The sequence below is a fragment of the Anas platyrhynchos genome, chromosome Z (genome assembly GCF_047663525.1).
Source record: "Anas platyrhynchos isolate ZD024472 breed Pekin duck chromosome Z, IASCAAS_PekinDuck_T2T, whole genome shotgun sequence".
Taxonomy (NCBI): domain Eukaryota; kingdom Metazoa; phylum Chordata; class Aves; order Anseriformes; family Anatidae; genus Anas; species Anas platyrhynchos.
In genome coordinates, this window is record NC_092621.1 from 39680071 (window position 1) to 39704194 (window position 24124).

The 24124-nt window shown below is 38.1% G+C and overlaps 1 protein-coding gene across 2 annotated transcripts in view; it reads left to right on the forward strand.

Annotated features, from left to right (window-relative positions):
- Positions 1 to 498: 498 nt before the first annotated feature.
- The window catches only part of TRPM3 (transient receptor potential cation channel subfamily M member 3), a 424148-nt gene continuing 400522 nt past the window's right edge, over positions 499 to 24124 (forward strand). For both annotated transcript variants that reach the window (XM_072031293.1, XM_038170832.2), the window contains exon 1: positions 499 to 752. In XM_072031293.1, the coding sequence (XP_071887394.1) occupies positions 552 to 752 (201 nt within the window). In that variant the 5' untranslated portion in view covers positions 499 to 551. The remainder of the gene's footprint in view (positions 753 to 24124) is intronic.

Here is a 24124-nt window from a genome sequence, read left to right on the forward strand (position 1 = left end):
GTGTTTCCACCCTCCTTAGTGTAAACAAGAGAGAAAAATGATGGGCTTTGGGGAACTCGCACATCGGTAAGGGCTACCCGATTTTAAAAAGGAACATGATTTATTGCTGAAAAGCCACTAATCTAGTTCAGTTAACGTAGACTAATGAAGAGAAGTCTCCTGGTAAGATTTTGGCAAGACCCAGACGTAGAAGTGAACGGGCATAACATGTCACATGTCGCGACAAAATCGAGTATAGCTACCCGACCCTCAATTAACTCTCATTTCGCCGTGGGGTACGACGAGCTCTAATCTCCTGCGCTCACACCGCGCTCCTCCAGAGGCCCCCGGGGCGGGTGCCCCCCTCTCGCTCCATCCCCGGGGGGCTGCCGCCGCTCCGAGCCCCGAGGCTCCCCCCGGGCGGTCCCGCGGCCACGGGGGGCGGGCGGCTCCGCTCCGCCCCGGCCCGCCCCGCCACCCCCCCGCCGCGTCTCGGCAGCATCGCTAAAGATAAGGGCTGCGCGGAGCCGAGCCGAGCCGAGCCGAGCGGAGAGGGGACGCCGCCGCGGGCCATGGGGCAGAGACGGCAGAGCCCCGGGGCGGCAGAGCGGGGCTGTGCCGCCGAGGGGGCGGCGGGCGGCGGTGGCAGTAGTGGCAGCGGTAGTGGCAGCGGTCGCGGCAGCAGTCGCGGACGGCTGGCGGAGTCCTGGCGGCGGCTGAGCTCACGGCGAGGCTCCGCCAAACGCAGCGGAAACTCCGCGCCCGCGCCGCCGGTGAGTGTCCGCGACCCAGGTCGGGGACGGGATCGGGATGGGGGACGGGGCCCCTCGTGAAGCAGGGTGCTTCCCCTGGTGGCGGGGTGGGGGCGGTGTTAGCAAACCTGTTGCCTTTCCTCCGAAAAATCTCACTTTCCTTGCGACTTTGTAGTTATGACAGGCAAAAGTCTCCTGTTTTGCAATCCCTTTCCTCCCCACCCCACCCCCCCCCCCCCCCCGCTTTTTTTTATTTTTTATTTTTTATTTTTTTGTTTCTTTTTCTCTGTGTGAGCGGAGGGTGTTTTCCTAAGTGCAACGCAGAGCGCATCTCCTGGGAGAGCAGCGGCGGCTCCCGGCGGGGCCGCAAAGTAGCGGCTGGAGACTTGTGGCTGCTTTCCTCACGCTGGGAGGGGAGCGGCTGCGCTCTCAGGCACAGTACTTGCAGGCAGATAGACTAACGACGCTCTCTAGGGAACCGGAGGTTTCATCTTGAGAAGGTGTCTTCCTTGGTGGTGTTTCTGCCTTCAGTCAGCCCGGTGGGATGTACAAATAGTCTCTGAGGTGGATGGACAGACATCTTGATGGGGATGCATGCCACAGCATGGATTGCATGTCAGGAAAATGAACATCTTGGAGAGATATACATGGAAATTGAGAGAATAAATTGGGTAGTAAAGTCGAAGAAAAGAGTGATACTTACTAGAGTGCTTGATGGTCTCTTTTCTGGTGATCAGGTACCCCAGTGCTAGATACTGTACTAATGTAGACAAAGATTTTGGATGAACTGCTTACTGTCCAAGTACAACCTCAGTCTTTATGTGCTTACAAACAGTGTTCTGCGTTCTAGCTGAAACCTAACTCTCTGAGGTGTGGAACAATGCACCTTGTATGCACAGATGAAATGTGTTGTTTCAAAAAGAAACAAATATTTATAAGCTTTTGAGCTGGAAGGAAGATGCCCACAGGTTGAGTGCCAACTGGGGAAATAGCATGAGGGTGAAAAGACCTACAATAGAAAGGATGCCATGGCAACAAGAAAGCATCACAGAAAGTAACAGTATTCTCTTATGGAGGGGGAAGAGGAAGAGAGTTGCGTTCATGTGTATCATCCTGCAGATTAAAATACTATAGGTCTTTTATTTTATTTTTTTATTTTTTTATTTTTTTTTTTTGCAGAATACATTGACTTTATTATTATTTTTTTTTTTCAGTGGGTACCTTAAGTTTTATTCCCATGGTCTATCACCAAAACTCATCAGGAACAAGTACAGTGGTACAGTGCAGTTCAGAGGTCTATTTTTAAGGGCTTGTTGAGTTTCCATTGTTTGAAACAGTGGTTCTGGTTGCTTACAGTGGAGATGAATCCTTACTCCTGTCAGAAGGCTGAATGAGATTCAGGTTGCAAATCCTTGCCAGATTTGAACAGCTGTATTAGATTAATCATTACATTTCCATATATATATACATTTTTTTTCTGAGCAGATGAGCAATTACTTCCTGACATCTTGTCTAAAGCAATATTAAGGTGGTGTATTTATACTACAGGATTTGCATTACACTTAAACTTCTAAATGCTGTAAACTGGAGGACAGGTGGGAGAAGTTGATTATGATTTTTTGTTTTTTAATATCATTGGCTTTGAGAGTGGACATTGAGTAGTGTCTATTTTGTTAAATTGTGCTCTTCTCTTTTTATAAGAGAGTACAGGATATCTGAAATTCCACCTCACAAAGACTAATATATTTGACAATGTTTTCTGAAGTGATGCCAGAGCATACTAATCTTTACGGCATTTCCCACCTCCACCTTTCTTTTTCTCAACTCCTTTCCCACCAAATCCATTGAAAAAATGTAAAAATGTAGTGTAAAACTTTTAGTGTAAAAAAAAGTATAAAATTTAAATTACTATGTAATTACCATTACATCCTTTCCACAGCCCTGCCTCCCTGCTTGTGGCTTTTTTTTTTTTTTTTTCTCCTGCTGTAACTTGTAATTTCTGCTACAATTTACTTTTTGATGGTTGTCAGTGGGCTAAAGAGACCTTTTGAAGATCAATGTTGAAGAGACATAACCAGCACTATGCACAAGTATTCCTTTGCTCCTGGTCTTGCTTGATCTTGCCTTAATACCATTGTTCTGGGGGCTCAGATGGTTTCTCTTATTATTATTATCATGATTATTATTATTTTCAAAGGCCTTGTTTTGTTCCCTGTTATTGGTCATCTGGAAACTGGCCAGTAACTGTGGACTTGCTCTCACTCCATAAGCATGCTAGTGTAACAGCCTTCTGTAATGTGCCTTATGGGAGGCTGCTACTATGTGCAGATAGTTTTGTATAGGTGAAAGATGATGTAGGTAGTATTTCAGCATATCCTTGAAAATTGAGAATACAATTTCCTTAGATCAGTCTCTGGGGTTTATCCTATGCTACAAACTGATTTCTTTAGAAAGGAGATTTATTAAACAAATAAAAATAAAAATAAACGTGGGGTAGCCAGGTGTGTCTTGGTTGTTCTGCATAAATAATCTCATCTGAATATCTTGTAAAGCTATTTAAGTATCTGTGATTTTCTTGTAAGGAATAGAAAATTCTATGTTTTGAAGAACTAATTTCCATCCTGCAAAGACTTGAGTTAGACTTTGTCAAACACAGAAGATTTAAAATAGTAATTGCGCATTGTGGTTGGCACTGAGAATATCTATGTTGTTTTTCTGCATTCTCCGTATCTGTTACGGTGTATAAATATCTGTGTTTTCCAACCTGCCCTTACTTCACTTGCAGATCTTAATGTCTCATGGTTACTCAATGAAAAAGTAACAAGTCATAACCCTAACATTATTTTTTTAATTATTTTATTTCTTTAATTGCTAATTCATGAAGAATAATTTGTAGTCTTATTTACACAAACAACTCTATTGTTTTGTTTAGCTTGTTTAGTTTTTGAGTGCTTGATATTAGTTCTTGAGCAATGGAGCAGGAGTTGTTTTATTGTCAAGATCTGAGGAAAGGAAGAGTGTTTGAGACAGAAACGATTTGCAAGAGCTAACCTTGGTCAGACCACCTAAAACACAGAAGTGGCTACCTCTGAACCATCCCTAACTTGAAGCTATTATCTTTGATTATTGTGCACTAATCCTGGTTACGCTTCGAGTAATGGTATTACACATTAGGAATTTAAAGAATAGCTATTGCCTTAGAAACAAAGGCTTTTATGCTGTTTTCTTCTCTCCGTCATCTGTTTGTGTAACTCTGGAAATGGAAAGCTGAGTGGAACCCCCTGCTCAAGTTGATGAAAGTTTTGCTATTCAAAACAACATGTTTTGAATCATCTTAAATTTTGCCTGTAAAGAGGAATGTCTAGCTTCTATTGAACAAAATATTGAAAATGATTTGTACTTTTGTACCTCAAATTGTGTGGTGTTTTTAACCCTTTTTAAATAGGGGCTGAAGAGTATAGTGTTCTGGTATATGAAAAAGGGGCTATATGGCAGTTCTGCTGTACAGTTTATGATTACAGCAAAATTGACTTTATTGTTCAAAGATATATATATCTTATTGTTCAAAGATATATATATTACTTTTTGAGATGAATTTTCCCACAGGGTATTTACAGTAGTTCAGAAACAAAAATAAAAATTGGCAAGTGAGTAATATATGAAGACATAAAATGTTACTTTTTTTTTTTTTTTTTTTTTTTTTTTTTTTTTTTTTTTTGTGGCAACAATGAAATCACAGCTCTGACTCAGGTCATTGGTCCTGTCCCAGACTGCCAAAATCAGATGGGTCCTATTACAAACGACTGGTGGGGAAAATCAGCTATGTTAAGGCAGAGCTAAGCTATAATTACATATGTTTGAGGTTTTGGAAAAACGGATACTGTAGGTGTCACCCTGTAAGTGAAGAGTTGGATTTCAGAGTGACTTTGCATGAAGCGAGTTAGGCAGTCTTGAGGCAAGCTTAGCTTGCCCTAGAAGTTCCAGGTTCGTAAATTCAAGAAATAAGCTATCGTTTTCCTTCTCACTTAGTGTGGCAAACATCTTTGCCAAGAAGATGGCCAACTTAGTGAGGAGAGCATTAAATGGGAGTGCTGTGAGAGGGCGATTACAGTCCAGCAAGGTGAGAAAAGGGCAAAAAGAAAAAGGTGAAGGGGGTGGGGGGTCATGGAACAAGGCAGAGTTTGGGCATATAAAAACAGGGTCAAAGAACACCCACCTCTGGGGCATGTGTACATTCATACACAACCTGGAAGCTGAGCAGGAGGGATGAGAACTCATCATATTACTGGGGTATCTGGGCAATGTTTGCACAGCTGACGTAACCGGAGAGCTGTGGTGGATGGAGACAAGCCCTTCAGGAGAGACAGGCAGGAAGAAAGAGGTCCCCTTGGAAGGAGCAGCTCCAGTGTGTGGGGCTAAGACCTGGTTAAGAACTTGTGGGTCATGTCAGAGGAGCAATCACTAAGCATGATGCTGTGGTGGGAGTGTGATAAAGACCACCAGCTAGGTAAGGCAGTAGATGAAGCTTTCCTGACTGGGAATGTCAGGAAATGACTGGACATGTCAGGACACAAACCATCCAGGAGATGGCCGGAGGGAGTCACATGTGACTTCTTGTTATACTAGTACAGGGAAGGACAAACAAGGGAAATGCACAGATCTACAGCTGTACCTACTATTTGCTGACAAAGGTTAGTAATGACAGCTTTTGCTCTGTAGTGATCATGAAACAATGAGGCCAAGTTTCTGAAGGGAAAGAGGGAGGCAGGAGAGTAGCATAGCACAGACCCCGGGCTTTAGGAGAGCAGGTTTTGAGTTATTTAGGGAACCGATATGTGAGATACCATTGGAGACTGCTCTGAATGGCAGACAAACCCAGGGGAACTGTTCAGCCTTTGAGGAGAGTGTCCTCAATAGTCCTGATACTCAGAAAAACAAGGAGACACATGGCCAGCCTGGCAAAGCAGTGAAGTCAAGACAAAACTCCACTGTGAAAGGGCAGTGTACAGGATGGGGGAGAATAGCAATGAAAGAGGAAACAAGAAACATTGCCCAAGGATGTAGGGGTGCTGTCAGGGAAGCCAAAGTTCAGATGAAATTGATACTTGCAAAATATATAAAGGGTATCAAGAAGAGATTTACCTCTACATTAGTAGTAGAAGGCTGACAAGGAAAATATGGATGCATTGAAAGATGGTGTTTGACACCACGAAGTGCTGGTCAGTTATGATCCCAAAGGTACTCGGACTGTAAAGTATCATTTAAGATGTTGTTCGAGCTAACAGTATAAACAAAGAAGGTCTTTTGTTCCTTCAGATGGTGGGAACCCCAGGTTAAGCAGCATTAAAAGGCTCTCCAATCCATTTGCAGCACACCACAGAGACCCTGTACACAGAAAAGATTCCACCATTTTGCTTATTCGAGCTATTATAGGATTTTCTGACAATGAAAAACCTCTATTCATAATATCCATAGAAGGGAGAACTTCTTGCTGTACTGCTAGATAAAGGCAAAGACATGCAAGTGGTGTAATTACTGGTGCTGTGTGGGAGCTGCCTGCAGACTCCTCTCTCACAATTAGCTGGCAGAGTTTATCCTGTTATCAAGGGATTTGTGTAGCGCAACAGTCTGAAAGCCAAACACAGACCTTGGCATATTCAGGTTAATTATTATGTGGATCACCGACTCCTTGATGTGCTGTGGTCTTTCAGTAAGGATCACTACACATGGATAAGAACACACAGTGAACACCAGATAAAGCAGAGGTCCTCACCACCTTCTTTGGCAGACCTTGCTGGTGATGACAGGCTTCTGTACCTAGTGACAAGCTCACCAGGGGAGATTTAGGTTGGATATTAGGAAAAACTTCTTTACCAAAAGGGTTGTTAGGCGGTGGAATGGGCTACCAAGGGAAGTGGTTGAGTTACCATCACAGGAGGTCTTTAAAAGATATTTAGATGTAGAGCTTAGTGATATGGTTTAGTGGAGGACTTGTTAGCGTTATGTCAGAGGTTGCACTAGGTGATCTTGGAGGTTTCTTCCAACCTAGATGATTCTGTCATTCTGTGAAGCTCAAGGAGGAGAAGACCTCACGGCAGGGATGGGGGCTGTGGAGCAGGGCTGGTTCAACTGGGAGAAGGGGTGGCTTTGAGGGCATGCAGCAGTAGCCCCGACATCAGGAGGGGACAGAGGAGACATGGCCAGGCTTTGCCCAGTGGTTCCTGGCAGGAGACATGGCATGGGCTGAGGCATGAGGGGCTCAGGCTGGAGATGAGGAGAAGCCTTTTCCCCACTAGGACAGCCCAGGCCCGAACAGCCTGGCCTTGGCCTTCTCCTGGGTAGGGGCTGGGTTGGAGACCTCCCCAGGGGCCTGTCAGTCTCTATTACCTTGAGATAGTGCAAATCAACATTGAAAATTCCTCTGAGAATTAATTTTCCAGATACCCAGTAACACGTCCAGTAACTCTTATTTAGAGGGACCTGGTCAGGCTGGAGATTTGGCAGAGAGGAACCTAATGATGTTCAATATGGGCAAGTGCAAGGTCCTGCACCTTGGGAGGAATAACCCCAAGCACCACCCCAGGCTGGGGGCTGACCTGCTGAAGAGCAGCTCTGTGGAGAGAGACCTAGGAGTCCTGGTGGACAGCAGGCTGACCATGGGTCAGCAACGTGCCCTTGTGGCCAGTGGAGTATGCCAACTGTATCTTGGGGTGCATTTGGAAGAGTGTTGCCAGCAGGTCAAGAAAGGTGATCCTCCCCCTCTGCTCAGCCCTGGTGAAGCCACATCTGGAGTATTGTGTCCAGTTCAGGGCTCCCTAGCACAAGAAGGGCATGGAACTACTGGAGCAGGTCCAGAGGAGGGCTACTAAGATGATCAGGGGACTGAAACACCTGTCATGTGAGGAGAGGCTGAAAGAGCTGGGACTCTTTAACCTGGAAAAGAGTAGACTGAGAGGGGATCTTATCAATGTCTATAAATACCTGAAGGGTGTTGGGGGATGGAGTGAGACTCTTCTCAGTGGTGCCTGGTGACAAGACAAGAGGCAACAGGCACACACTGAAACACAGAAAATTCCATCTAATTGTGAGGGGGCACTTCTTTACTGTGAAGGTAACGCAGCACTGGCACAGGTTGCCCAGAGAGGTTGTGGAATCTCCTTTTCTGGAGATATTCAAAACCTACCTGGATGCCATCCTGTTCAACATGATGTAGGTGACCCGGCTTGGCAGGGGGTTGGACCAGATGATCTCCAGAGGTCCAACATCAACCATTCTGTGATTCTGCAAATCTTAATAGTTTCTTGTAAACACTAGGAGAGTACCAAAAATAGTTATATATATATATAAAAAAAAAACAAAACAAAACAAAACAAAACAAACAAACAAACAAAAAAAAACAACCAACCAAAAAAAACCAAACACAATTATAAGCAAAAATAGTAGTTCTAGATGAGGCCAGAAATTGCTAAAATGGTCTCATTATAACTTAAAATCCAAAGTAGCATTTTGTCTGATGGTTCTGTCCCCACTTCCCCTTTCCTAGGCAGTTACAGGGGATGTGGTGGTCTGGCAAGGGGGTACACCTGTCTGCCCCTTTAGCCCTGCGCTCCAGCCTAGCTCCTCTCCCTGCTCTGGCTGGAGTATTTAGCTTGCAGGAGCTTGTTAAAAGCAGGTGTCTATTCTTCATCCATTATATTTGTACATAATACTTTTCTGATGGTTTCAATGTCTAGAAGTATAGCAATAAAAGATCCAATAAAAATAGAAACAATAGGTCTCTGTCAACAGTGTGACTGGGAGGAAAGGTGAGGGCTTAAGTGAACGAAGCCTGCAAGATGTGTCTGCCTGGGCCACAGGTCACACAGCAGTGAGGTACTACTGTTCACCTCACATCCTAAAATGGATTATAAACAATTTTACTTCTGATCTTATTTTGCCATCATCAGAGGAAAGATGTATTTTTATCATGGATAAAATAAGATAGCAAGTTCTTACTAGCTAAAGGGAGCAGAAATTATTTGCTGAACAAATACTTCGTCAAGTATGACAGGTTGGACTTTTGTCTATGTCTACCATTTATATTGGTTACCAACATTTTATTATTATTATTACTATTATTATTATTTTTTTTTTTTTATTTATTTGACATCTATTAAATGCCTTTTCTCTGGAGTGGTGAAAACTGTAAATCTTTCTACCTGTTTTGTATACTTAATCAAAGTGAATAAACTAGTAGACAACAGTGGAAGAGTTGGCTTCAGCCTTTATGACCTGGGCTGGAAGGGCGTTTATTACTATCCATTCATAGAGAGAACACTTGAAATATCATCTGCCAATTAGTTATGAGATTAAAGATAAATAAATAAAATTCTATAGTACATTGAAGATATTTTGTTTGTTTACTTGTTTGTTTTCAGTGTGTTTCTGTGTACTTTGGATTAACACTTTTGCTAACTTTTTATTATATATTGACTTTTTATTACATATTATTTAACTTTCAATGAATTAAAAAAAAAGAAAAAAAAAAGAGAGAGATAACTACTTGTATCTCAGTTTTAAAGCAATATCCGCCACCTCAACATCATATCAGTCTGTTGCCTAGTGTCTCCTTGCTGTGGGCTGCCAATAAAAAACCTGACAAGAAACTTTTTCCAATAGACTGGTCCTATAAACTTCTCTACACAGCTAATCTTGAGTTTACTCAAGTTTACACCAGTTTACTGGTGGGTAAAAAAAATAATAAAAAATGCTATTCTGTGCATTATAAAGTGCATGTATGGACTAATCTGTTAAATAGTGTGAGGGTTGGCCTTCTACATATTAATTTAAGATGATTTTAAGAATCATTTTCTTATCAGAAGTATCCTGAGGAAAATACTTTTTTTGCCTATTATCATTTTTGTGGAGGATTTTTCTGTTTTGTGCCGTGTTTTGTTAGATTCTGGAAAAAAAACATGCATAATCCTCTGTTTCTACAGGGGATTGTTAAACTATTTGCTGAATTAAAAGTTTCAGATTCTGGATTTAAACATCTGCAAGATGTCTAGACTAGACAATCCTCAGAAGTCTTTCCATGCTCACTTATTCTGTGACTCTTGAGAGCAATGCTCTGAGCGGTGTGTGATGTAATTGAGCCCACTCGTCTGTGATGCAGGTCATCGTTGAGCTAGGATGTAATTTTTAGCACAGAAGATGAGGAAAATATAGGAAAAAGTAAACCACCACCAAGCAGCTATAAGGATAACAGATTCTCACCGAAATGATAAAATGGTAGTGGTTAAATCTACTTACACAAGTCTCATCTGTTTTTCTCCCCTGAAGATGTGTTGGGAGGTATTATATTGAAGATAGTATGTCTAAGAAAATACAAGGACAAAATTCATGTTGGTATTTTTCTTTCTCTCTGGGGAAGTAATAATTATTTGTTATTAATATAAAATCTGTTCTGTATCTGAAATCAAAGCACATGTATTTCAAAATGAGATGGAAGTTTAATAATTAGAATGATACTGTCAAACTCCACAGGCAAAACTTAAAAATGATTAATAATTGGGGATAATTTTATAGCATTTACTTCTTTGGGGCCTCATAATTTTTAGATAGTGGCTGACCTTTTTTGATAGGAGACGGATTTCAAATTGAACATCTGGAATCAATAGACATCTTTTAAAATCTTGAGTACCTCTAATTGTATGCTGTGAACAATCTACTATTCTTAGAGTTGGTATTGCGGAGATGCTGGTTTCTCTGTCTACCTCGCAAAAAACAGGCCTCTGAAATCTTGCATTCTTTTAGTTTCAAACCTATTACCAATTCTGTAAACTTCCTTGGCTTTTGTCTGAAAATACTGTATTTCTTTAAAAAGACAACCAAAAAAAAAAAAAAGTTTTAAATTATGAGAAATAGAGAAAGGAGAAATGAAAACTTATTTTCTTTTGCCTTCTACAGTCTCTTTTGCAGATGAGATCTGTGTAGTTTTTGTTTTTGTTTTTTTTTTTTTTTTGGTGTGATATGATTTTTTTTTCCCCACTGTAGGAAGGATGAAGCTTTTGGAATTCATCCAAAGGAATATTCACTGGGATATTCTTTCATTCATCACAACATAATACAGAGAAGTACTCCTCAATGTACTTGAGATGATACTCTCAGTTAAGAACACGACAGATTTTTAGACATAAATTGCACTTGTTAGTCTAACACTGACTAGAAAGTGATATAACTATCTTATTGTAACCCATTTGTTGTGTTTGCAGCTAAAAGCAACACTTTAGAGACATACAGCTATTTCTTCTGCTGAAGCAGCACTTCAATAATACTTTCACAAAAACTGTTCATTTAGAGTTCTACCTTCAAAATAGAAATAATAATAATACAAAAAAAAACCATATTATTTTCCACTACAGGAAGGTTTCTTTTGTCCCTCCGATATTACCTTAGCTTTTAATTAATATGTTTACTTTAATGACATAATGGAAGTTTTGTGTAAAGAATAATAGAATACAAAGGAGGTGAGCTCCCATTGCAACTTGAAGTTTCCCGTGAATTACAAAGAAGCTGTCTTGTTATAAAAACCTCTGAAACAGGGGTGCAAGAAAGGACTGGTGCAAGGAGAAAAAAAAAAGGTTAAATAAACAAGAAAATGAAAACTCTCTGCCTTTTATTGCCAGACATTTAAGTCCTTGTTCTCTGGAAACAAAGTATAATGAGAAAAAATATCTGACAGTAATGGGCTAATTCATTATAGCTTTATAATACATCCTTATTTCTCATTATTTCCCCTGAATGGAATTTGCATGTTGCTTACTGTGACTACTTTTTCAGCATTTAACTCATGTTATCTTTTTATGAACACACATGGAAAAGTATTTATTTTTAGTAGTTGAACTGGTTTATAGACCAGGAAAAATTAAGATCTTGAGAGGACAGGTGAAGCATCACTGATGTAAGAGTATTTATGCTTAATCCTATTATAAGTTTATGTTCAAGAACAAAAGAACGGAAAAAAAAAAGTGTTTATATTTTGTTCAAGAAGAAAAAAAGTATGGGAAAATATATATGTAGCCTGGAAAATTGAAATTGTTTTCTTGTTGAAAATTTTGAAAGAGAATGTGATATATTTCAATGTTTGTTCTCATTTTTCTTTTAATTTTGAAGAATTATTATGGAGAGTCCAAATCTGCAGTAACTTTAATCCTCTCTCTCTTTTTTTTTTTTTTCTTTTCTTTTCTTTTTTCTCCTCCAGTGCCTTCCTGTTACACAATTCCTAGACATCAGAAGTACTTTGCTATGAGATGTGCTCTTGGGAATTGTGTTATTGGTCCCTCAAGAGACAGGCATACAAAAAGGAGTTTGAAACAGATAGAAAAGGAAATGCAGTCATTGCATGTGTCTATACGACTTAGAATTTTTGAAGTGTCTGATGGGAAGCTCTGCATCTCAAAAATTTGTCAGTGGAAATGAGTAAGGCCATACTTGGTAATAAAACTTGGGAAAATAGAGCTACTGAAGCAACAAGGCAGACAAGAAAAAGAGCTTTTAATTAAATTAATGAAGAAGATGGGTGCAGTGAGGTCCACCTTGCAAAGGTGAGCATATCTGTTCTCCGACTCAGTTATCAAAATTGTGACAGGATTTGATTTGATTCAATATAGCTGTATTGAAGATGTTCATCCTTTTTTTTTTTTTTTTTTTTTTTTGGGGGGGGTCATATTTTCATTTTAAAAATATATATCCTTAGAACTTAGGTATTGGAGTTATCATAAAATATCCTGATATCTGTCAATCTTTTACATTGACAATAGAATAACATAGATTTTGTTAATACAATTTAGTAAATATTGTATTTACAATTTTGTAAATACAATTTAGTCAGAATTCAAGCTTTCAGCTTGTGTAGACCAGGACTACTAAACTCTGATATGTTCCTGAATGTTTAAAGTTGGTGGAACCTGCCCTAGTGCTGGGTGTATGAAACCATTAAATAGAAGAACGCAAAAGTCTAGGGATAATATAAAGGTTTTAAAATGCTGCAGTCTGAAAATTAATTCCTACAAGCCATTAGGAAAGCAAGCTTTAGTTATGTGTGTCCTTTGGTAGTAGATTTGACAACCTAATTAAAACTCTCTTATGGGAGAGTTTTTGGTACCTCTCTGAGGTACAAAAAGACTTCAGAGATGTCCTGTTTCACGCTATTGCATCAATCGAGTTATGATGCAAGAACAGCAATAATTATTTGTGCCTGTTTGTTACTGTGCAGATGCCAGTTTGTGTTCCAAGTAGGGTGGAACTTCTCAGACTGCAGAATAAATTGGTGAAAACCTAAGCTAATTAAAAAATATGCAGAATACAATATGTGAATCACTGTTTACAATGTTCTTGTAAATGATGGCATGGTAGAAAACAGGTGTTTCATTAACTGAGACACAGTGCTATTGATTACTCACAGAAGGATATTATTCAAAATCTCATTGACAAATTTCCTTCTTATAGTTGATTAACAGATTCCCAAATAAGGGATGAATTTTGAGTTATTAAGGAAACATGATTTTTGTTCATCAAATGTTTTTGTCATTGATATGAACAAGATGCTTCTAGGCTACAGAGATACTGTTTTGGATTTTTTTTCAGTACAGTCAAAAATTGCTGCAAGAATTGCTGCAATCACTGCTGCAGACCAAGTAAATAATGGCTATGAGATATAAACTGAAGTTGCTACTTGCACCTCTGCAATCTACTGGATGCTGTATTATAATCTGGTTGTGGTACCTCAAGTGGGGGAACCAAAGCAAAGAGGGAACTCTACAAAAATGTTGTGATTTGCCTTAGCTATCTGTTCAGTTTTATAAAAGGGACAATAAGGTTAACGACAAACATCTTTGCTGGCACATTCTTTTGGAGGGGTTTCTCATTTAAAGAGGTGCTTGAGGTGCATCTCATCATCAAGAGATGCTTGAACCCTTTAAAGATCTCTATCTGCTGAGACTTGATTGGCTTAAGAAAATATGAAGTTTATGAAGTTTCTGTAGATTGCTCTTTCCACTCACTTAAGTAATCGTTGTTTTTCTTGTGGCCATCATAAGAGCTTTGTCCCACTCTTTCTGCTTCTTCAGCTGTGGGACTCAAAGAACCTTCCCCAGTCTAGTTTCCCTTTTCAGAGCTCACTGAATCTGAAGATGTCTCGGAAGTCAGGGATTTATTTGTGTGTGTCTTCCCTGCACTGTCCTCGTATTTGTGTGTGTTAACTGTGTATTCTTCCCCTCAACAGAAACATTATTTAATGCAGTGACTAGTATCTCTATGCACATATTTCTCTTTCATCTCCAAATTAATATATATATGTATATATATATAAATATGTAAAATCTTGAGAGATGATTCACAAGAATGTGTTTATATTGAGCTATTTTGGGAGAATGAGCTGAAGTACTATTCTACTGACAAGCATCAATGGTCCGTTCCCACTTTTTCATTGGGTCTGGATCTGTGGGCAAGTACCGGGTGCTCAAAACCATGATTCTGTGCAACAGTTAATTCCCTGTCTCCTACCCGCTATTATTCCTTTGATTCCCACATCCTTTCCTCATTTGTTTCTCCTTAGGAACAGCAGTGTGGTTAATATTATGATACTGGTTCTGTTGCATAGCTCTTTGTGAATGAGGTGAGTTGTAGCATGGGATTGGAAGGGCTAGGGGAAACATCTGGTGCTTCTCTAGATTCATGGGTCTTGTGACAAAAAAAAAAAAAAAAAAAATTATGTTGAAGCAAGGCTTAACAAACGTTAAGCCTTGTATATGTATATATGTATATGTGAGTCTGATTTTTCTTTTCCTTTTTATTTATTTATTTTTTATTTTTTAAGACTTCTGGCAAAAGTTAAAAAAATATCATGGTGAATTTTTACAATGGCATTTCCTAGACTATTTCCAACTGCTTTCTTGATATTATAATGCAATAGTGAGATGATTCAGGTGCCTGGACAGAGACAGAGATGGTCTCTGATATGAGCTAGCCTCATAGTACATGTTATATAATGTTGTGATTTTGAGGGTATTCTTCAGTCTCCTGCTAAAAGTATCAGATTCTTTTGCATAAAGTCTAAAATATTTTTAATTTCATGGAAACAGTGACTTGAAAATAAAAGAAAACAACAACAACAGCAAACAATCAAAAAACCAAACAAACAAAAAACAAATGCAGTCTTGTTGTTTTCCTCCCTCTCTCCTTCCCTTCTTTCCCTTTAGTTAATACAGCACTAGAAAGCTATAGCTATTTGTGCCTCCTGTGCTAATCACCTTACTGAGTATGATATTGTCATCATAGGCAGTTAGCAAGATCACAGTTTATTGCTAGAAGCTTGGGTACATTCCCCTAATAGTTGCTTATCTCATTACAGAATTTATTGTACTGCATGGAACACTCTTAGTCAAACAAGAAAAGTTGAGGCTATTTCAATGTTGCAGTGATCTGACTACATTAAATGCCAATAGCTTTATAAACTGATCTAGTACACTGGGAATATGATCTCAAAATCATTGTGTGAAGTGTTTTCTTTATTCAGCTCGTTAATGTTAGAATATAAGCTGCTGTAATTTCCAAGCCACTGGATTTCTTCATAGGTACAGTAGGGGACCTATTGATTTTCAAAGCATATTATGAACAATATAGTAGTATGTTTGTGTGGAATTCAAAGCAAATATGATGAAAAATATAACCTTAGTTGAAACACTTAAATTGTATTTGCTGCTTGACTTTTTCATCTCTAAGAAGCCTAATTGCTTTTCACATTTAAATGCAATCTTTGTACAGTTACATTATACTTTTAGATATTGATATTGTCTCTCTTCTTACATAATAAATAAACTTCAGATATAAAAATCCAAAGAGTCCTGTAACAGTCAAGACAATTAGGGTACAAATGTTACAAATGTATGTAGGACTTAATTAAAAAAGAAGTGCTTCAATAAAAAGTCACTCAGTATTTACTGACGCTAGTATTTCATTTGTAGTCTTAGAAATATTTAGTACAGAATTATCCACTGACTTTGCAACCAATTTGCAAATGCCAACAGAAGGAAACAAAATGCAATAAATCTGTTCTCAACACTTAGTTAGATCTGCCCTTTCAAAAAAAAAGTGCTATAACTTTTGGAAAATAAAAGAAACATAAAAAATTAATGTCTGTGAAAGGCACCTCACATCACCATTCTTTTTTCTCTGCACAAAGAGGACTGGAATATTTGTTTAATATAGTCATCCACTTGCCAGACTTATTGTGGAACATGTCTGGAAAACATTAACAATGAAATATTGAAAACTTTGATTACTATTGCAGAAAAACACAAAATGTAGACAGGCTACATTCTACATATTACAGCAAGTGAACTTAGAAATGGAAATTTGTACTTAAAAAGTAGTACCCAATGTGCTTTCTAAGTCAAATATTAGTTTAGACTCTTCAACTCTACATTGTAGAACTCTTCATGATAGAACGAATCTAATGATAGAAGGAATCTGTGCAGAAGTATACATGATGACTTTTTTATATCACAGATATTCAAATATAAGTACATTCAACAGTATCACATGAGAACTGCTTAACGAGTATAGACATATGAAGTTAGATTATAGCTCTTAGTAATAAGTCATTTTGTTTCAACATTGTTTGTGAATAACTTCTGTCTGGAAAATAAATCTAGATCAAAGTTCTCTGGCAGAGGGTAAAGGGTAAGTAGAGGGTAAAATAGCTTGGAAAATCTACGTGGGTGAAAAACTTAGCCATCTGAGTTTCAAGGTAATTATGTTAAGAACCTTGTGTGCAGAATATGGTTTGAAAAGACTTTCCCTGTCATTTCTTCTGAATAGTTTGTTTTTAAGAGTGCTCTAGAGGTGCTGGCGTTCTGCAGAGCTTTGTTAAATTTTCAGTTAGGTTTGGGATATTCTCAGATGTTAGTGGTTGATGTCATGATGTTGTGTGTGTGGTCACTGTAACTCTTGATTTAACCTGAATACCTCAGGCTCCTGTTGCATGTTGTCATCTCCACAAAGTCATTCTGATGTAGCACTTAAAGAATTCTGATTCTTCTTCCATGTACTCAATGTGATATTAAAAGTCACTTGGGCTGTCTTTGCTTAACCAGGTGGAAGTGGAACATAAGCATGGTATGTTGGTGACCAGGCAAAATGTAAAAGGACCTAAACAGTCAGAAGACAGAAGCCCCAAAATTACTTGCCATTTCTGGTCTCGGCTATGTTTTATGTTCTAACAGTACAAAGTCTATTTTATACAAAATTTGACCATGTCATATTTATTAATCCTGGAAATGTATTAGATGTATAGTGAATGCTTGGAGCTGTTCTAGATAACCAAGAGACTTATGGCTGGTGCACAAGACTATGAGATAAATGCAGTTTAGGCATGTCCTTTGGTCTTGGATGTACCCAGTAACAATATATTGGTGAGTAAGAAAGAAATTTCTTATAATTTCCCAGTTCATGTATAACCGTACAATGAAGATTTGGCAAATTTATAGCTGTTCGTCATTCTAACAACTATGCTGTGATTCAGCTTAGACCCAAGAGCTCACTTGCCCAAGCATATTTTGGTCTGCTTGGAAGCTTAATTTAAGTAAACACCATCCAAAATTACAGAATTCCTTTTTAGGGGTTTGCTGGATATCAGCTGCTGTGAGCCTGTTTAATGTAGACAAAAATTTAACTACTTGTGCTTACTAGTATTAGAAACTGTAGTTTTATGGAAAAGTTAATAGAAACTCTTCTGACTTAATATCAGTTCTGAGAGAACAAAAATTTTAAGCATTTTTTTTTTTTTTTTAAATTTTTGGGACTAACTTTGCCTCTTTCCCTGACAAACTTCTTTGTGTTGTTCAACAGAAATCTTTAAGGGATCAGCTATAGATGTTGAAGTCTGTTTATGCTTGCTGGTCCAGTGGTCTCCCCTGAAGCCAATGGGAGACCATTATTCACTGAAAGTATGGAAGCTGCCTGCTGGATTTCTCTGTCTGCTTCCCCACTAATTTAAGCACTACATTATGTCCCTTCCTTAATTGTATTGATCTCCAGTTTAAAGGCAGTTGGGCATTTTACATCTAGCAGTTAACAATTAGTTTCCTCAGTTCTGGTCTAAATTTATTCATGGCCTTTTGTTTTGTTTTGTTTTTCTGTATTTGTATGTGGTTTTGTTTTGTTATCAGTCAAATCAAAACCAGGATGAGATAAGTTTGTCCTGTTTGTGTTATTAGTAAGCAACAGGTAGGAGCTAACCAAGCTCTCAAACTTTGTCCTTCAACAGCCCTTCTCAAGAGAACTAAGCAAATTTATTAAATATATTTATACATGTATATTATGTGTGTATGTGTGTATATATATATTATGTGTATATATATATATAATATTTTCCCTTCTTAGAACATATGGTTAAAAGTGTACAGGAACTGCTGAAGAACTCCAAAATTACTTTCTTTATTGGAAGTATCTTTCCTGATTTTATCCTAAGATGTTGTGGTTTATAGTCTTACCACCTAATTCGTTTTGTCATTTAAGTGTTAAGTGTATGGTATTGTATTTTTTACTATGAAATGATCTTACTGTTGAATGACATGGATATGTCCTACAGGTATTTCTTTGTGTGACTGGTGCTTTCCAAAAATTCTGTCATTGATAAATGTGATTACTGGTAAACAAAAACAATGGAGTTTGTTTTGATAAAGGCAACTAATGAAGCTGTGGAACAAGACTGGCCTCTGGAATGATTCATGAAGATCTCTTCTAGTTACCTCCCCCTTGTCTGATGTATTTCTATTCTTAGCTACCCTTTCATGTGTCTTTTTTGACTTTCTTTAATAGTCTTATTCTCTCATAGTTTATCAAATCCCTTGCTCTGTTGCACTGTAGCAAATGTTTTATTAAAGTCAAAACAGATTAAAATTTACTACACTTTGTTCAGAAGTCTGGCACTCCTTATCTAAGGAGGCTGTTTGGTCCATCTGACGTGTTCTTCTTTTGCCAAATGTCCTAAAACTTTTAGTCCTAAACATATTGGAAACAACTAGCTGCTCTTTCTGCAGAAAAAAAAAAACCTTTTTCTGTATGAAAAATTTAGGGATGTATATATTTATATTTTTATTTGTTTATTTATTGGATGTTTGGGAGGCTCAGGAAAACAATGAATTGTACTGACAGCTAACAGTATTCCTGAAGGAATTTAGTCCTGCACTTAGAAGGACAGCACCTATCTTTTTTACAGAAGTGTAATGCTATTAAATAAAAGAACCAGGGAGGTTAGACAAGAATGAGGTATGGCATTTATGTTGTCCAAGAAGCCTTATGATTGCCATTTGCATTAAAGTATCTACAGACTCCCACATACATGCATCTTTTCTCTTGATTCCTCTTCTTCCAATGAAACAAGTTATAATTCAAAAAATAGTCTTGAAACCTGACATGTATTTGGCTTGAATAAACCGTGCCATTACATAAAATGCCAGACTTTTTGTAAAGGCAGACACCATCATTTCTGAGGCAAGTTTGACAATTTAGATGAATCTGCATTCTGAAACAAAGGCAGTAAGTTCTGAATACATTTGACAAATAAATTCTGCTGGCAGAGGATGACTCCCATCCTGTCTTTTGGGACAGATCTTGCTTTCTGTTTTGAGGTCTACTGGAAAGATAACAGTATCATTCTGGTCAGGGAGACTGAGAAAGGAGTTTGCGATGGGGTCAGCTGAAAGACCTCAGAATGGGAGAGCTGAACCTTCCATATGGCAAAGGAGGTCTATGTGCACAAGGTAAAGAGAGAAGCCTTGCCAGAGAATTATGACAATAATTGAACAACATCAAAGATCAGTATGTGGACAAGACCTTGGTATGTGGATCTGGAACAACATGGATCCGCCTTGAAATGACTTGTGTGATGTGATTTAGATGCTGCAAAGGATACTGTTTGATACCTTTGAGGGTGCACTGCGTATATCTAAACCATTTCCACAGGCCTATCCTTCAGAATTGACAGTCTTTTTTTTTTTTTTTTTTTTTTTAAGAAGTTTGGCCACATCAGAATTGTGGAGCCAGATGCAATGTTTTAGCCATACTGCCTCTTTTTTTACTGAATAGTGACAACCATTTGATGGTATCTTGTAATTTATTTTTATGTAATATTTCAAAATCTCCATTAAAAAACACAAGGAACATCCAAATGACAAATATATATATATATATATATATTAAAAAAAAAAAAAAAAACAAACAGTATTTTTTAGTCCATAAATACATAACAAACTATATAGTTTACTGTTCTTTGGCCTTATTAAAACTGCTTTGTTTTACCAGAGGAGAGAAAGCAAGGTAGCTGTTTCACTGCTGTTGACTGGGTAGGATGTTGCACATGCCTTACCACCTTCCACTTCAGGAAGATGCCAAGATTGAGGACTTGCTGAAGTTAAACCAGACATTTTTCCAGGTTCTATGGTTTTACACTTTCTGTGTGGAATAAAATCTAAAACTTGGCTTCCTCATATGTCACCTCAGCTATCCTAGTAACAATCACAGCTACAAGCTGCAGTTTGTAAGATTGTATGCAGTTATTTTCCCTGTTTCTTTCCAATGTTTCCCTATGCTTCTCACACTCATAAATTTCCTCATTAGTGCTCAGGCCTTCATTTTGAATCAAGAGCAAAGTAATAATTTGGCTGCTGTGTAGGAACACCAACAAAACTTCTCCATGAGGATTGTTAAACTAAGCAGTGTTTAAAAAAAAAAAAATATGACTGCTGTCAGAGGTTATTCTGAGGGCAAATTTATCACTGCATAGTTACCTTATCATCTGTGGAAGATGGGTGAACAGAATTATCTCAGAAAAATATCCAACCAAAGCTATTTGTTTACATCTTTTCTCAATTTACCTTTTGCATCCTTTCCTTACCACTTTGCTTCTCTGAAGGGCATCTTTTCCTAAGGACTTTTTTTCCCTCTGTGTGTGATTCTGTGATTTCGTAGTTTTACCAAAATGGTAAATAGAACTGAATGGATTTAATGGAAGGAATGGGTTAAGCACATGAATAGATAATCCTAATGTTTTCTCAGCTCTATTAGATTCTTATTTCAAAATTTATTATACTTACTAAAATCTTATTTATTCAATGAGCTTTTAAAATTTTGCTTTACTATTTTAATTGTGATGCATGTGCATACAGCTTGTTAGACATATCAAGCTATAGAACTTGGAGTAAAGATGGACTTTTAAAGGTTAGGGCAATGGCTGTGTTTCCTAAGCTTCCTCTCTGTAGCTGCTTGCAATCATAAAGCTTAGTCAATATAAAATGTTATATAAATTAAGCATTGTTGCATGCTGAGCTCTAATATTTTTGATGGAAAGTAAATCTGTGGCCCAACATTTTGTGCAAGAGTAGTGTGTTACTACATTGTATATAAACATTAATAAGTTAGCACTGTTCTCTAGAGCAGAAGGTCCCTACTGAGGGCTTGTTGCAAGGAAAGAGCTCATCAGAGCATTATTTAATTTAATTTAACCATCTGTGTTACCTTGGCATTGCAAGTAATATTTATCTGACTTTACAGCTGATTTCAGGAAGCTCAGCTGCCAAGATACAAAGTTTAAAGTAATCAGATAATAGGAAGGCAAACTATTCCTCTGGATAAAGAATAAAGAGCAAAGACTTTCAATACTATCACTAAATAAAATCAGTGTTTCAGCACTGGAAAATATCAAAAGTAATTGAAGTGTCACTTTTTAAAGATGATCCAGTTACTCCTACTACACTGTCTCATGATCCTTTGAAAATAACCTCTGAAAACTAGTTCCACATGTGTAATTTAAAAATGCTAAACCAAACCAAACAACAAAACAAAACAAACAAACAAACAAAAAAACTCCATAGCTAAAGGCTAAAGCTGTAGCATAAAAGTATAGACCAGGTCATTTTGTGTGGGTTGTTTCTCCAAGCAGCTAAGTGTTCTAGTTATAACTATGTTGTGGTAATATTGTAGCTATTTTGAAGAATATGGGGGAGGAGGGTGTGTTTATCGGTGTTTTCTTGTCTCACCCCTAATTATTAAATACCAATTTTTGCTTTCTATAATAAGAAAGGATGCTTTAATCATGTAAAAGAATGGGCAAAAATTCAAAAGGAGATTTAAAATGCTGGCATCCTTCCAGGAGGAGACAAGAATCTTGACATGGAGCAGATGTCTTTATTAATTAGTTCCTACAAAATTGTAGACTCCATTGTTTGGTGTTGTTTTTAAACCTTCTGCAGTTTGACAGTAATGATGATTTGTCATACGTCTTATTGATTTGTGGGTTTCACTCTTTCTAGGGTCCAAAAAATCCCATAAAGGGATATCAATAATGTATATGTGTATCCACTCATTCTGAGGAAAAAAATATTTTAGCAATGTATTTGTGATCTGCATAGATGCTATGAGTTACATAACCACATCAAAAACAAGAGGAAAAGGTTTAGCTATTTGGATTTTCCTGCTGTGTGCTTTCTTCCTTTCGGTTTCCATAGGTGGAAAAGGACATGTCAGGATCTTTGTGACCATTAGACTTCCACTCAGCACATGAAGGCAAGAGGGAAGTGACTATGGTTTTCAGCATTATGGCTCACAATCACAGATGTATTTAGACAGATCTGTCATCTATACTTTATGTGAACAGATTGGGCCCCCAAAAACATTTCTGCATTTCATTCTGCAAGCGTTGCTCCAGAAACCAAACCCCACTTGATGTGCTGTTTCCCCCACAAAGAACTTGTGGGAGTGTAACTCTGAGCTGTGCCACAGTGATGTGTGGTTGGGCATGGGCTTCCTCTGGTCAGGGATCTCTGAAGGTATTAAGAGAGATAATGGCCCCTTTGTGCAATTTTGATGAACTAGTTTTACTTATGGCATAATGAGATTGTGTTCCCAATTTTTTTTTCTGTGTTATGTCTTAAACCACAGGACTTGCAGTAAGGGCAGGGAAAAGAGGCATCATTTTAGGCTAACACTAGACTAAAGCAGCTTTAGAAACCTAAAAGTTGACTGATAGTTGGGTCAGTGGCTGTTTTTTATAGCTTCAACGTAATGGGAATTGGGTTCCTGAGGAATTCCTCTGGACTTGGTATCTGAAATTATGCCATTTTAAAGAGAGACTTTTTGATCTTGTAGGGTATGGAAAAACTTTGTGAATAAATCAGGCTGCCTTTGAAGCCCTAGTCATCTTTACCGTGACCTAATCTTTATCAGTACTGAACCTCTCCTTTTAATATTCTCCATAATTAAGAGTTTGAAAAAGGACTCTCAAAAGATTTAAATGGTAACACCTATTTATAACAGGTTAATCTTTCTTAAAATTTACATGGATACTAGATAGCAGAATCTCTTTCTACCCTTAAATAATGCATAGCTAGGGAACTGGCAGGAAATAATTGCTGGGTACCAACTAGTGTTTACTGTGGCTCTCAAAAAGCTTAATAGTCTTACTGAAACAGGCCATTGTGTTTCCATAAGAAGTCAGCCCTTCCCAGGGCCAAAGTTTCATCTTATTCCAGATTTATTTATTTACTTATTTATTTATTTTGAGCAAATACAGCCCCTGAATTTGTTTGTGGAAGTTGATTCAGTGACATGGTTCTTTCATTGGCTAAGGACACAATTTTATGTCCTAAGTAATGATGAAATGTCATCAAAGTCATTTTGACAGATGTTACAGCCAGAGTGATGTTCAGGCTGACAGGTAGCTCTGGAGATTTCCCAGTCCAACTCTGCGCCATGCAAAGTTACATACCCCTTAGAGCCATATTCGGTTACCTTCTGAGTATCTCCAAGCATGGACATACAAATAATGCTTTTCTGGGCAGCTTGTACCAGTGTATAAACACGTTCCCAATTGAAAAGATATTTCCTTCTATTTAAGTAGAATTTCTTGTATTCCAATATGTACCTGTTGCCTCTTGTCCTGTCACTAGGCACCACTGATTATAGCCTTGCTCCATCTTATTTTCCTCCACATCAGGTATTTCAACACAGTGATGTGATCCCTCTGAGATCTCTCTTCTCTGGCCTCATTACTTTTCTGTGGTGGTTTCACACCAAAAGGCAGCTGAGCTCCACCACACAACTCTCTCACTCCCCCTTTTCAAAAGAAAGAGGGAGAAAAATAAGATGAAAAAAGACGCACAGGTTGAGATAAGGAACAGTTTAATTAAAGGAAAAACAAAAGAAAAAAAAAAAAGCTGTGTGGAAGCAAAAGGAGAATACAATTATTCTCTACATTCCAACAGCAAGCAGTGTTCAGCCATGTCTGGAGAAGCAGTGCTACAATATGCATAGCAGTTACTCAGTTACCCTTTCATAATGAGCGTCCACATCTT